This window comes from Anolis carolinensis, chromosome 1 (genome assembly GCF_035594765.1).
Source record: "Anolis carolinensis isolate JA03-04 chromosome 1, rAnoCar3.1.pri, whole genome shotgun sequence".
Taxonomy (NCBI): domain Eukaryota; kingdom Metazoa; phylum Chordata; class Lepidosauria; order Squamata; family Dactyloidae; genus Anolis; species Anolis carolinensis.
In genome coordinates this window covers 346,389,154-346,405,204 of record NC_085841.1, presented here as the reverse complement: position 1 = coordinate 346,405,204, position 16,051 = coordinate 346,389,154, and the positions used below count along the sequence as shown (strand labels likewise).

The following is a 16,051-nucleotide window of genomic DNA, read 5'->3' as shown; positions in this document are numbered from 1 at the left end:
AGTTTGGTATAAGGCTATGAGCCAGCATCATGTAGTAGTCTACCTGTTGTATTATGACTTTGAAGACTAGGGTTTGTATTCGTATTCGGCCATGAAAACTTTGTGCAAACCACATTCTCCCACTCTTAGATAACCCCCATCTATTATGAAAACCCTGCAATAGGTTCACCTGAAGATTGACAGAAGTTGGAAACAGCTTGAAGGTGCAAAACAATAAATCTGGGCTGTATATGTTAACTACGTTTTAAAAAGAGGGCTAGTGAAAATCTATTGTTGATCTGATTTGCTGTTATTAAATAACTAGTGGCAGAGCAATCAAAAGGAAATCATTTTATGTTCTTGTATGTGTGTGTGTGTGTGTGTGTGTGTATATATATATGTAGGGTCTCAGAGCACATAAGGACACGTAAGCTTCAGAATGGGGGGGTAGGGTTATTATGACAGGATGGACAGTCTGAAGACTGTCAAAATTTACCAAGTGGAGCCTGAAAAGGCAAGATCTAATGCATCTGCAATAAAGCATAAATATATGGCAGTGTCATTATGCTGACCTGATTGCACATGAGGCATCACATTCTTGAACCCACCATTGCACTACGGTTGATTAAAGGCCCACCTCCTAAATCAAAAGTGAGGGACAAGGAAGGGTATGTATACACGGCAAATGACTTGAGTACACCAGTGGTTGTGGTTACACAACTTTTGAAAAAGTGCCATCTCTTCTGCAACCATTTATCTACCATTGTGATTCCCTAATGGAATTTTGGGCATATTGTAAGTATTGTTGGGCACACACACATTTAGGATGAAAAGGTACCTTTGAATATATGAGAAGTCCAGGAAACCTTGTTTTTGTTATCAAACTAGAGGTCTCAGCCTTTTTGTACGAAATTCAGTTCTTGCCCTACCCTCATCCTCATTCTTTCTTTTGATACATATCTTTTATTAAACAGTCTGATCTTGGACGGTCTTGCAGATCAACTACGAGTCCAGGAGATCTGTCAGTAGTCTGATCTACCTTTTTTGTTATATCACTTAGGCATTGCTGGGTGATGGTCCAAGCAAGAGGCCCCTCACCTAAAACTGCAGTAGCAAAATGAGGAATACTCTTGCACCCCCAGACTATGTCTACAAAATACGCTTGGGGAATGCATTCTGGCACAGTGACAGGTTCCTCCTTTGATAGCACCTAAAACAATGTTAAATCCTCTCATTTTTGTGCATAAAGGATTTATTTCCCTCGAGTACATGTTTTGGCGTAATGCTTTCCCTCATCGTCTCTTGAGTCCAGAAATGTCGAAATAACTGAGACTTGAGGCACACTTAGACCATTAATTTGAGAACCTTTGGGCGCTGCCACATCTGTGCATAGTTTGTTGAGTTCATTTTGGGTACTAGTCACATTCTGTAGTTTGTGCCTTTGTACATAAACTACAGAGCTCTCATCTTGTGAAACATCCTTTGATGTAAAGGCCAGTTTCTTAGGAGTGGTGTCTGTTGGATTAGGACACTTTTTCCTTCCACCAAAGCTTGATGTTATTGAAGGAAAATATTATGAAACAAGTATGCTTGCATCTGACTATTTGTGCTATGTGATACAGAAGGAAAAAAGCTTGATTATTACCTTTCCCTCCGAATAGCCTATCTATCTATCTATCTATCTATCTATCTATCTATCTATCTATCTATCTATCTATATCTCACTATTGTTTCTATTAATTTACTATGTGTAAGCCCTCCAAACTTCTGATCAAATTCTAGTCAAGTACAGATGCCTGGATTTTTTTACACCCATATATAATTTATATATCCCATCTTTCATTAAACAGTGAATTATACTCTAACTGTCCCACAAGCATATCCATGATATCGTCAGAATTACAATTAGTTCTTTTATTCTTTTACTGTTTTCACTTTATGCTGCCATGTATGTTCTTTTTGTTGTCCTTATTTTAATTTAATTTCATGATCAATGAAAATATGTGTTCCTTTAAAAAAATAGGCTATGTGAATTATTAGTAAAGAGAGATACATTTCAGACCCCATTTATTGTGGCATACATCTATGTAAATTATTAGTCCTTCTCTGAAGTGAGATGATTAGGGGCTGAAGGTAAAATTAATAAATACAACAGGTTATTATATTAAAATTAGAATTAAAGCAACTTTAAAAGCCTATTGATTCTTTTGAAACTGACAATGATAACTCAAGAAAGCTTTTTGTAGAGAAATTATACCGCTCATTTTATAAAATGTTGAGACTGTCAAAGAATGAAAAGGATACCAGATGTTATTATTTTTTTTAAAAAGGAAATGCCATTACAGACTGCTTGTTGGGATGGGGGAGAGGTGGAAGAGTGCAATTCGTATGCATGGGCGCACATGGATTTAACTACTTATGGTCAAAGCCGAGTAAAATCAAGATGTCAAGTTGAGCTGATAAAATGAAGGGAAAACTCCATGTTGAATCTAAAAAAATATGATTCACGGACACTGTAAAACAGGAAAACTCTTTTTAAAACATATGCACAGACATACAGACACATATATAGAATATAATTAGGTGGAAACTTAAAATGATTAGTGAGAGAGAGAGAAAGATTGTTGCAAGCAAATTCATTTGCTGGCCATTAAAGGAAATTTTCGAATTCTGACAGAATGGCTCTGGAAGCTTAGGAAGTGTTTTAGTTTTCCTTCGTCCTTTACATTTCAAAAAAGGATTTGTACCAAAATATGAAGGATTTAAAAATAATACCAACTTTAATAATGTATAGTTATTGTGCTGGGATTTCAAAAGTACATTTAACTTTAGAACAGAGCAGTCTAGTGATAAGCAATACCACTTAAAATTTTAAACCCCCCCCCCCCTACTTTATTAGCTGTTTCTTAGGTATCTTGGCTCAGTTCAGAGCTACTTCCTTTGCCTATTCTAATTATTTTACCTTTATCTCCTTTTGTTCACGTGTGTTTTAATATTTTGACACCCGGCTCCCACCTAGTAGGAATTCCTTGCTAGAAATGGTACGTATGTTGTCTAAAGGAGTCTTTTCACAGCACTCGTATTTTTCTTCCTTTCTTTCCCTTTTGGCTGTAAAATTATGTATATGTAATTGGTAATTAAAGGTGCAAGCTCTCTTCAATATAAACAGTATTGCTCAATGTTAGATCATTAAAGGGAACAGAAGCACTAAATAATTACCTTTTGCATTGTGACTGTTCACACAGAAATCCACTCACTTCCCGCTCGGCACTGGGGTTATGATTACATTTTCACGATGGCAAAGAGTCTTTTCATAAAATAAATTGGTAAATTAATTACGTTGCATTGTCTACCAACTGCTTTTAAAGTAAACTTAGAAGGAAGGGATGGGGGGGAAGTAATTAATGGGTTTCACACACCACGCATTGTGCCTAGCGTTGAGTTACCTAGTGGATTAATTTGGCTACAAGTAAGTAAAGGAAACTCAAAAGCTTTCATGCGTGCATCTTCTATTCCTTGGGCCACATCTTGTTCTTACACCTCCGTTGACTGTAAGGGGTGTTGGCGTAGGCTTAATCTGAACTGCTGTGAATATAACAAGCTGAACTCTGATATACTTCTTATTCTTACATAATACATGTGCTTAGTGGGCAGCGATGCAATTTGCGATACATATGATTCACAAACTAATTAGTGATCTCTCCCCCTAAGATAGGGAAGTTAGCTTAATTTCAACCTCCAAGTCACCATGCCTCTGGTTGAAGCTGTGAAACTATCTTCCTAGTTAAAACAGTGGTTTCTCTTCTTCTTTTAAATATAGTAATGATAATAATATATTGTAATTAATTTTTGGTAAGGCAAAGTTCCCATTCACTTTAGTGACTGCAATTCAGATCTGTAACAAACGTCTTGTATTGTCCTGCTGCTTTTAGATCTCCAGGAAATTTGGAAACAAATCACCAATGCCAGTATTTCCATGTGTTCATTTTTTCCCCCTGCAGAGCTTACTATTCCCATCTCCAGATAAAACTTCAGTGGCTCATCTCTTTTATTTACATGCTGTTAGTTCTCTGTGTATTGATCGGGCCAAATGATAAAAATTTTGTTCAAAGCAAAACCCTGCTAGCCAATGGGAATTGTGCCTGATTGAAGACAATGTTTCGTGTGGTTTTTCAATTAGGCTGCAATGGAAATAAATATGGACGTAATAAAAATAAAGTTCACTGCACAGCAGCCTCTGAATTAGCTGCTTTGAGTGCATTGCTGTGTTATGCAAACCCTGGTTGTCCCAAACTCCTGGTTATTCAAATTATATATCCCCGTTTTGGTTGGTAATGTAATGTTTTCTTTGATAATATTGTATTATTTGTTGAAATGTTGGATTTCCTCCAGGCCACTTAGATAAACGAGGATCTCCAGTTTTTTAAGCAGTACAAACCATGACATGATTATGAATCTGGAATTCGTTTCCTCCCATCAGAAACATATCATGCATTTTTCTGCATTTTAATATATTTCAGTAATTTTTAAAAACAAATCTGAGATGCAGTCCTGTGTATATTTTCTTAGAAGTAGGTTCCTTGACATGTATTGGCATTTAATAAATGTGCATAGGCTTGGAGGATACATTGATAGAACAAATTCAGATCAAAGTACGGTTTTTTCTTTTTTCTTTGCAGTATCTTTCACATCTTAAAAAATCAATTTGCATTTCTTTTGCTTACAAGTTGTTCACAGCTTCCAATTCAAGTTCTTATTCTGCAAACATTGGGATTGAATGCAGAAAACTGAAATAAGCAAAGAAAAGAGGCTCTAGATTGCCTGTATTCGGAATGAAAACGGTTTAGTAAAACCCAACAGATAGTGAAAAAGAAAAAAGGAATGTGACACTGACAAAACGTATTCTGTGACACTATACCACTGCACCCACATGACCAAGATTTAGCCTACCATTCTATATATTTACTTGAAAAAAAGTTGTAGGTATGTGTACAGCTGGAAGTTTTCTGAGAAAAGTAATCCAGGTTCATTCTTACACCTCATGAGCAGACATCTGAATACAGATGGTGCAATGTTTGTGTCTTGTGTTGATAGAAGTGGTAGCCTCCAAGAACCTGCTAATTTTTATGAACTTTGTATTCTGTTTTCATGTGCAACCTGATATGAAACCTGCAAACAGGCAAACTTACACACAGAAGCATTTTTTACCTGCACATTTCACAGCAGGGGTGCACAGTCTGTTTCTATGTTCCTTCAGAACCGTACATTAAAAGCCAACCAGCGTATTGATGCTATTGAGAACTCATCAATGTTTGATGGATGTATTCATGTCTGGTGGATTTTCTTGGATATGGGGCATATTGTGATTCTCTTTCTTGAATGAAGCCTGCCATGTTGTCTCAGGTATAGGCTGACTGAGGAGCACAATGTGTCCTGCTACCAGTCCTAGTTGTAAACCCAGTAGTTTGGTCAAGCATGCTTTGAGGGGTGCCGGTTGGAAGATGTTTTTCCTGCTCAGGGCAAGCAGAAGAATCTGTGTTAACATTTTCTTGCCTTGTGGGAGATTGCATACACTAGCAACTGTAAGGACTTGTTCCCAAAGCTGGTTTTGCTCAGCTAGGAGAGGCCCATCTCAGGCAGCTTTCCCACCAATTTCTTGGCAGTGGTGATGCAAGGACTCTGTCCCTGGGATTGCCTCCCGGCATCGAGAAAAGCAAGTGGAGGTTGTGTGGCTCTCCTTTTTTTTTTTTTTCAGAATGAGCACAGTAAAAGAAAAGTAGGACCCAGCTGCTTCGTATGGGAGGCCTACATGTGTCCAGCGGGTGTGTTCTTTTTAGGGACCACCTGTCTGAGCCACAAGCAAGCCTTGTGTAATATTAACTTCATTGATGAGCACAAAGAAGAATTTCTTCAGCAAATCTTTCCGAGCTGGTGGTTATTGTTCACCTTTCCCCATGATTACCGGACATGACTAATGTTAATTTCTTTCCTCTCAGTGTGTCCTCTCAGTGGTGGCATGATTGTATTTTTAAATTAGTTCCACATATTAAGGCCTTCAAAAGGAGTCTTTATAGTAGGGGTGGTCAAGGTTGATGGATTTGGAGAGAAGGTTGCCATATATCTCTTATCAAAGTTTAGGTGAGAGTCATAGAAATGCAAAGATGTGCTAAATTGCAAATAATAGAACGATAAAATAAAACTCAGGTTTACTCACAAGGACCATTATAAAGAAAAAAAATGCTAGAAGAGAAATCCATGCAAAAGATATCTATTATTAATAATATTTTAAAAAGAACATCTTTTATGTCTCACTGTCTACAACACCCTTGTCAGGCAAGTCAATATTGTTACTGTTTTTTAGAAAAGAAGACACTGAGGTTGAGAGATTTGGCTAGGGTTGGATAATAAGTCTGCACATGAATTGTTGGGACATGAACAGTGATATAAGTCCATCATTCAGTCCAGTGAATCATACTAGTTTTAGTTCTATCGTAACAGGTCTTTACGGCTATTATTTCATTGCTGTGGGGCACTTTGAAAGAGTTGTTCAGCAAAGCCACATCAGATATATGCCTATTTTGTTCTGCAGACAGACTTGGTTGCAAAATTTATTTAAATCATTCGGGGAGACAAGCAGGGAGGGGGAGTAGATGAAAGATATAACTGGGCTTTATGAAAATCCTGTTCAAATCAGATTATGTGAATATGTAAACAAATTGCTTTCAATTCTTTCCCATTTCTCTCTCTCTCCCCCCCCTCTTTCTTTCCCTTCTCCTTGAACCACCTTTTCTCTATGCACCCATATCAAGCAGAGGCTGACCATGTGGAAACGACCATCACCCATGAGGATGAGAGCCTAACATTAGGAGAGCCACTGGGGCTCAGCATTGTAACGGGTGGAGCAGACCCCGACCTATTAACCTGTGGACAGTGTCAGATGAACTTCCCCCTGGGAGACATCTTGGTTTTTATAGAGCACAAGAAGAAACAGTGCAATGGCGCTGGAGGTGCCTGCTATGAAAAGAATCTGGATAAGAGCAGTCCTCCCCCTTCGTCACGCTCCGAGCTCAGGAAAGTGTCAGAGCCAGTGGAAATCGGGATCCAAGTCACACCCGATGAAGAAGATCGTCTTCTCACGCCTACAAAAGGAATTTGCCCCAAGCAGGAGAACACTGCAGGTACAGCATGTTTTACATTAAGTCAACTGCAGAGGTAGTTTCTCTCTCTCTCTTACTATTCCTTCCTGCCTGTCTCTCCACATCTTTCCTTTAAAAAAAGAAAGAAAATCAGTCTTCCTGATTATCTAGAACATTTAGGACTTCCATTAGAAATCTGTCAAAAATTCACAAGACTTTTATGGACATTGAGGAGCCTCTTGCTGGTGGGCCTCAGTTGATCCTATTCTGTAGATGATTTGCTTGGTGCCTTAGTCTATGGAGAGGCCTTTGCAGGTCTAACTGGGTTGTAGAATAACTACTAACCTAGATCTTGATGTGCCTTAGTATGATAGGCTACTGTAATAATCCAGTGGGAACATAACTATGATATTATGGAAAGATAGGATATCTTCCTTCTCACAAAAGAGAGGCATAAATGGATCACACCATTTAGCCTATACTGCAGGGTGGTACTTCTGCTGGGTGGGGAGGCACATACTGTCCTAACCTGATCTACAAGTATAGAGAGGGATATCACCTACATTTTGCACTGTGGAATGCTCACAGAGCCATAACACAAAGCCAGAGAGAGGAGATACTATTTATTATAATGTACTTCATTGAACAGTAAATGCATAGTCTTTCCAGATAAAAATTGCCTCATTACCAGACTTTCCTTGGTTTTATCTTGTAGGCCTGAGAAAGGTACCCAACATAGTGTTTTAGTGCCTAGCCTTACCAAGCTTTTTCGCTTAGACTAAATAACATTCTACAGCACCAAGCCAGATTCATGTTTGGGCTTGGTAAGGATAGACATCTTGGCTTAATCCCGAGCTTGCTCATCTTGACCATTAAAGTGGATAGTTTCACTTTGTGCAATGTGGGAGGGAAGGTAATTGTATAAAGGGCATTTGACTTCAACAGAAAGAGGACTTGAGCCTGAATAAAGAGGTGTTTAGATGATGAATATAAAATAGGTTTAATTTTCTTGTGCCCCCTCCCCATACTTACCACAAATGTATTCTTAGCTATTTCAGTTCTTGTGAAATGCTTGAGGCTCTTGGAGAGGATTCTTCTTGCCTTCATGAATGTGCCACGTGCTCCACCAGTGTTAATTCAGTTTCAAATTGATTTAGGCTTGTGCTGTAGATAGACCAATACAATGCCAAATCAGGAGCTGGACTGGCCCTGATGCTCTTGCCTTGTGCAGAACTGATCTCATTGGCCTTGTGACCTTTGAGGAAGCTGCTGTTCCTGATACATATAGGTGTAAAGCAAAACACAACAACAAAAAATCACATAATGTTTCATCTTAGAATTCATTTCTGTGTGTACAGTGGGGAACAGCATCTGAGCTGTTCTCAGGTTTGAGGTTGATAACTACACTATGGTATATTTTCATTTCTAACATACATGGACATTGAAGTGAGTTTGGATGTTAATACCATCCAGAGGTTATCTTTAGAAAGCGCAGCCAGCACTTACTAGGGGCCCTTCCAGACAGAACCTATATCCCAGGATCTTATCCCAGGTTTTCTGTTTATCCCAGATTATCTGGAAGTGGGGACTCACATAATCCAGGTTAAAGCAGAAAACCTGGGATCAGATCCTGGGATATAGGACCTGTCTGGGCCTCCTTCCATACAGCTGAATGAAATCCCACATTATCTGCTTTGAACTGGAATATATGGCAGTATAGACTCAGATAACCCAGTTCAAAGCATTTATTGTGGGATTTTCTGCCCTAGGTCACCACTGGTTTCATTGCAGGGGCATTATAGAAAGCAGACTGAATTGTTTTATATGGCATGCAAAGGAAGATAAGATTTTCTTTATAGCTTTCCATAGAATACACTCCTGGTTTGAAAACAAACTACAACTAATCCAAACTGTCTTGATAATTTGGGGAAAATTCTGTAGCTGTAGCTGAATATATTGGGGCAAGGAATTTTATCTAAGACTGTGACATGCATTTTCTTGAATGTAGGGCTGGTTTCTCTTTACACCTATTTTCTTTTCTTTTAGTCTTTTAATTTTCAGAGACTGTCAGAATTATTTCCCCTTGACAGTTTCTGGATTTTATTGTTAGGAAGAAAAGCAATCCCTGGCACTTCAAGGTAGGGCTGGGAAAGGCTCTTAGTCTGAAAACCTGGAAAGATGCTGCCAAACAACATAGACCTCACTAAGAGTGGATAAACCATTGGTCTGATTCAGTATGAAGCACCTTCCCAGTTGCCTGTGTTTCTTCATATATTGCCTTGATTTGCTAGTGGAATTTGAACAATGCCTCCTGAACCCAGGGCATAAATTGAGAATATGGGCTAGTCGCAATCGTCGGTATTCATTTCTTGGTATGGTAAAACATTTTTTTCATTCTGTGCTGTGTATATAACTTTGTAAGAGTATAATTTTCATCTCACAGGATGAAATGGTTGTGTAAATTTTCTCTTAGTTTCATATCTTTATGCATATACATATTTATCTAAAAACATTTTTCATGTGGTGAGTTCAGTTTTAGACCATGTCCCCCTCTTTAAGAATGGGGCATACATGCTGAATATGTGAGGCAGAAGTTGAGTGGCCTTCCTCATGTTTCAGATAAGGGATTTTGAAACTGTTCTGTTCCCATGAGTATTAGAAGATGAATCAATTGTGTGCTGTTAGTAAATAGCACATAATATAGGAAAGCAACTTAGCATAATTCATAAAAAAGATGGAATGATATTTTCAAACTGGAGGATAAAGTATGTGCAATCCTAAACAAAACCAAATATGTTTTTCAATAACAAAGCAATGATGACATTGGTTGTATATGATCCATGAAAATCAAGGTCATAGACATTGGCTGTAGCATCAAGCACATATGTTGTCAAAGTATTATAGAAGCATACCTAATGCAAGCTAGGTGAAGTTATCTGTCCTTCCTTTGTCAGATTTGCTTCGTTGTTCATTTGTCCATTCAAAAGGCCATACTTCCTTATCTTTGGACTATTTAGAGATTATGTTGAGTGCATATTTGCATTTAATGTGGATAGTTTTTTAAAAGGCAAATAGCACATGTTGAAGGATGTGCTCATGTTAATTATCAGGATCACAAAAAGCGTGTTTTCTTTCTCCCCTCCCCCATGATATTGTCAGAATTAGTCTTTTGGGGCTGCTGTTTGTGTTGAGAACAAATTGACCAGTGGTAAAATGGCATCTTCAGGTGAATGATGGTTGTTGGGATGAATGTTGTTGGGACTGCAGCAGGGAGGAAAAGGGTTGAACTATGCCTCCTTGTCTGAAAAGATATTAATAGTCAAGTGTTATTTGCTTTTTAACAGATATACAATATATGTTAAATGTAAATATACATTTTACTTCACATCAGAGCTTGGTCCCCCTAATCTCTCATTTTCTGATTGAAAAAGGCACCCAACCTTTGCATTTGTATGAATCTTTTTATGTTGTACTGTGATCAGGAAAGAGGGCTATGCAGCTAGGAATGGGCGTAGTTGTTTGTGACTGGGATGACCACGGGGCAGGCTAAGTGTACCCCCCTCCCAATTATGGTTCCTGGAATGCAGGTCATTGCTTTCTCTCATTAGAGAATCTAGGGTTTTGGGAAAAAGTGAAATAGTGTACTTGAAGGCCAAAAATTGTGTGTGCACATCAGTAGATACCTTCGTATTTTGCCCATCTGTCATATTGTCAAGCACTTTGCAGGCAGTTAAATTTGGGTAGATGACTCCTTAGTTTGGATAGGTATATCTGCTTTTCCCAACTCCACTTTGCGTTCTTCTCCTCTCAACTCTATTTCTGTGCAGGTTCCTTGGGTTGAGCTATTTAAGAGATTTCTGTTACAGTTTTGGTTTCGGTATGACAAATTTGCACAAGTCCCCCCCCCCAAACTTTGTCCCATCCTTCACAACTGTTCACATATTGACAAATGGAATAACAATGCCAATAAACACATGCAAATAAGCAAAGCAAAGCAAGAGGGAGCTTCAGTCTTAATCTTGTCCCCTGCCAAACCAGAGATCAAATGGAAATGAACTCGAGATTTTGGATCTGCTAATAGAATAAAATAAAATAAGCAATTCATTTGATTTCTTCCTATGTATCTCTTTCTTTTAACATGGGGTAAGAATTACCTATGGCAATAGCAAGGTTTTTGCAAATTAGCGATTGAAATTCTGAGATAAAAAGGTTTGAAGTGTCCTCCTATTTTGGTTTAGGATTTTGCTCACCTTCCAGTCCCCCTTTTCCTTTTTGTCTTATTCTTTTCTTCTTTAAATGTAGAGGATAGTTCTCAATAGTAGGATAAAAGCTTCACATTACAGCCATGGAGAGTAGCCATGAAAAAAAAAAAACCCACAGAAGTCATTCACTGAAAAGGCTTTAGTAGGATATACCAAGCCCCTTATTTATTTTTCAATAGAAGGGCTTTCTGCATTAGCCAAGAAAATCAGAATCTGTATTTAACACTAAAGGTATTTCCCAGTGAGAGGCTGTAGAGCATTGTTGTTAGATTTGTTAAAAAAAGAGACTAAATACGATTTCATAAAAGGGAAACTTAATCTCTAAGGCAGCTTTCCCCCCACCCTCCCACCTCCTCCTCCTCTCTTTTTTGAGTAATAATGCAACAGCCTATAATATTTTCACTTTCTATGCGACGAAAGATATTCTTAGCTTTTTCTGCGTTGCGACAGGAAGAATGAAAATTTCTTTATTCCACCAAGAAATATGTAAAATAATCCTTTAGAAGAACGGGGGAAGATATGTTTGTTCAAAGCATTTAAAATGTTATTTTAATCAAAGGCACAAAACAGTCGACATGCTATGTCAGCTAAAAGGAGACTATTACATTTGAACCGCAAACGGCGCTCATCTTTTTATTTTATTCCCCCCAACCTCTTTTCCCTCCCTTCTCCAGTACTTTGAAACAAATTTAGAAAAAAATGAATGAAAAAGAAGAGAAATAAAGATTAAAAGAATAAAGGAGAAAAAACTTCAGTGGCGCAAATGTGTAAAAGTAATTTAATATGGCGGAAGCATTAATTATTTTAGCTTAATTGAATTCGGAGGACTGCAGCCGTTGCATTTTTGTTAGACAAGCTCTGTTTATTATTTCTTTCTTTGTGCGTAGATTAACAGTAAAAGAAACACAGATAACTTTCACTTTTTTTGTAAAATAAATGTGTCAATTCATATGTAGAGCAAGTTGTTCAAAGACAATTGAGTCTTTACGTTTGAAGAGAGGGAAAAATAGAAAATCACTCACTACCTGAAGTACACGGATGCCCTCAAAGAAGTTTGCCACTACTTTACTCAAAATCCTTTTATGTTCTTCAACCTCCCCTTAGGCACATCACTCCACATAGTCTCCCCAAAAGGTAGGGGTCACTTGCACTGTGTGTAGCTATGTCTAGTAAGGCAAGGAACTTGACTTAGATATGTCTGCTTCACATCTTTTACATGGATTGCACAGGCTGAGGGCAAAGGAAGTTGCAAGTAGGACCCAAGTCAACTGTGTAGCCCATCTCTATGGCGGTAGAATTCATTGAGCACCAGCTATACCGGAAACATCATGCATATTTGGGAATTCATGTTTCTTCTCACATAGCTTGTGTCCTTTACAACTGCATGTATCCCAGAGATGGACTTTCTCTTTTCCCCGCTCTTTCTTTCAGAACCCCAACCCTCAGTGTTTTTTTTCTAAAGATAAGGTATAAGGGATGGTGGAGGTAGGAGTCCATTAATGCTGACTTCTTTGATCATATTACTTTCCAAACTTTTGTCAAGGAGCAAACCCTTGTAGAATTGAAATCTTAATGTATGGCATAGAGACATTAATCCTGGCTCACTGTTGTTTCTCAGCACTAATTTGTACATGACAGTGCACTGCCTCCAGACATGGGAGTTCTGTGTGTCTCTGGCAGGCTACATTTTTGATATATCCATCCCTACTATCCTGATTTTTTTCAGCTCTCATCTGAGGAACATATAAGCCCAGTGTCCATCATCACATGCTATGAAAATAAATGTTCTAAGTTATTTACTTTTACTTGTCATGGAACACAAGAAAATGTTCAAGGTAATTATAAGCAGTCATCCAGCAGACCTAGACATTCTTAGCTTCCACAAGATATCTCTTATCAAGCACCTTCAGACCATGCCATGGGATTATAGAGTCCCCCCCTCCCTTGTCTCAGTTTATTTCTTGTTAATTTTGCCAGATAATCCTGTATTCTCATGTTAGAAAAGGGAGAAAAAAATGTATTTACTTTTTTTCTAATCAGGTAGAATGTCTAAGTTAAGAAATCTCAAAGTATCGTTCTTTCCTTCTACATCACCTTTATGCTCTTTTTAGTATGTTCTCTTTCCTAGGATCTTTTGCTTTATTTTAGTTCCAAAAAGATAGGCCATCCTGACAACAGGCAGGCAAAATCCATAAAGTCCTTCTACTAGTGTGAAGGAAAGATGAGGACAAAGGTGTTCATGGGATCAGAGAGCTGAATTTTCAACGCCTGGTAATATTGAAGTTGGCAGGGTTTCCTCAACGTGTGGTTTTCCAAGTCAAACGAGTAGGATGGAGAAATCTTTTAGTTACCCAATACTTCTTATTAGTGGTGCCATGCTTTAGTGTGGCACATGGACTGGGTGTGGGAAATCTGTATGACTCCAGGCTATGTCAGTCTACGTTTGCATGCCTCTTGCTTTCTGCCTACCGTAATTTTACACCCTAGACCATAATTGTTTGTTCATTCTATATAGTAATAGAAAATTCAAAATTTGCAACACTACTCTCTTATTTAGACAACATTATCCCAGCCACTCATAGGTAAACCTAAAATTGCAGATTTTTTTAAAAAAACAACCCTTTTAATACATGTTAAGCGTGTTCAGTGGTTATGAAATTTTGATTGGATATTTAAGGGAAGGAAAAGAAACATGGGGCAGAGGGTAAGAGGGGAAAAAATAAAATCACAAACATTCCATGCTTCAAACCTTGTTTCAGGTGGATTTTTAAATATGAATATATGTTAAAGGGAAAACTGGACCTTTGCCTTCATTTTGGATCCTTTCTTAAAATCCAGGATTTCAAACCAGGAATATATGGTATCCCTTAGTGTAGAGATGTGCAATAAGGATAATGCATCTGTTTTGCAATAAGTTTCTTTAAAACCTGCATATCTTGCTGCAGACATTGCCATCATGTCTCTTTTATTAAAAAGAGCTTGTTCATCTCTAGCTGGCTCTTTCCCTTCCCTAATTTTTTTTGAGGCACATCTAAGGCTGGATCTACACTGTCCTATATCCCAGGATCCAAGATTATCTGGCAGTGTAGACTTATAAAATCAAGTTCAAAGCAGGCAATTTGGGATCAGATCCTGGGATATAGAAAAGTGTAGATCTAGCCTACATTACAAAATTACACTAATTTCTTTTTTCCCTGGGATCCCTAAGCATTCGTAGGTTATTTGAAGGTGACTACGATTTCCCAACAGAAAGTTGTCTAGCTCATTACTAAGCTACAGTCCTCCTAAATTTTGTGAGCAATCCATGAATTCCAAATTAATTTATGTTTGAATTGTTTGTAGTGAAATTTTAAAAGTTATTTTGGGGTCTACAACTGTTAAAATCCCCTAGAAAAAATGCCTCTGGCCATGTCTGTTGCCGCATTCTTGTAGCAGTAGACTAAAATATTTTTCCAAGCTGTTGATACCCATTTATGTCTTCATCCATATGGCTTCTCATGCCTGATATAGCAGTTCCCTCTTCCTGTCCTGCTTGGAACTCTCTTAAAATTTACTTTTCTGCAGAGATTTTCTTGATCACATTTTCATCATTTTGCAGGCCCAGATTATAGTTTGTGCCTTGTGGTCTCTGCTTGTTTTATCCATTCTAAATACCAGATGAGAGGTTTCTATACAAAAACACAATGAAATTTTCCTGATTGGTGTAATGAATTGCATCACCATGTATAACAACAGCAATAAGGTGTATTGATTGAAAATGGTCTTCATGTGGCATAATATGTGGAGTCTTGGAAAGCAGGTATTCCCTCACCCTAAACTATTGTACTTGGAGACCAAAATCAAGTCTTGCTAATTTCACTCTCTCTAGTGCTGTGTTCCTGTAATGTACAGTTGAGACAAGAGTCAAAAAAGTCTCATGGCACTGGTTTCTAGGGAACCTCAGGTCAGAAGTGGCATGTTGGAGGGCTCCCTCATGTGAAACAATTCCTTGTAAATACAAAAATTAGTTTGTCAAGGACGGGAAAGGACATATCAGTACAGGGAATTTACAAGCATTAAAGCATTAAAAATGAGATTTTCATTATTTGAAGGTTGAAACAGAAAAACTTAGAAAAAAACGGCAACATGATTGGCTTGTTATGTGTTTTGGTACCTATAATTTGTGACATGATTCATACCTCATACATATATTTGGGCCTCTATATCCCAAAACCCAAAGCCAAACTCGTATTTCCCATTATATATAAGGGACACAATTTCACTATTCCATTGTATTTAATGGGATGTGGACACACATAAGGGGTCCTGGAACCAAACCTCAGCAAATCCCAAGGACCTACTGTATATGTTTGGTATGGTTCTTGCTAGTCATATGTTTACTAACTAGCAGTATCAGTACTAGAATGCCAGAGTAACATTTAAAGTCTTTTAAATGTTGATCAAACTGGTATTGGAAATGCATTAGACAGCTGTGTTAATTGCTGAAAAGACTGCTGAAGATATTACATGAAGCTGACTTTTTATTCCTTCCACAAAAGCAGTGCTGTGAACCTCATGTACTAGAACTCGACATACATTGCAAAGAAGAAAGGAAGATGCAGTGGGAGAGAGTGAGCGTCAAATAGAGGATTAAATGGCAACCCTTGCTCTGTGAATGAATGAATGAATGAATGA

General features: G+C 38.0%; 1 protein-coding gene across 7 annotated transcripts in view; it reads left to right on the top strand.

Moving 5' to 3' along the window:
- The window catches only part of bcl11b (BCL11 transcription factor B), a 172,939-nt gene that overhangs the window by 13,831 nt on the left and 143,057 nt on the right, over positions 1-16,051 (top strand). For 4 of the 7 annotated variants that reach the window (XM_003214334.4, XM_016990833.2, XM_016990823.2 and 1 more), the window contains exon 2: positions 6,792-7,157. In XM_003214334.4, coding sequence (XP_003214382.2) covers positions 6,792-7,157 — 366 coding nt within the window. Of the gene's footprint in view, positions 1-6,788; positions 7,158-16,051 lie in introns of all 7 variants that reach the window. The other 3 variants (XM_016990813.2, XM_016990827.2, XM_062968453.1) reach the window with 1 other exon arrangement.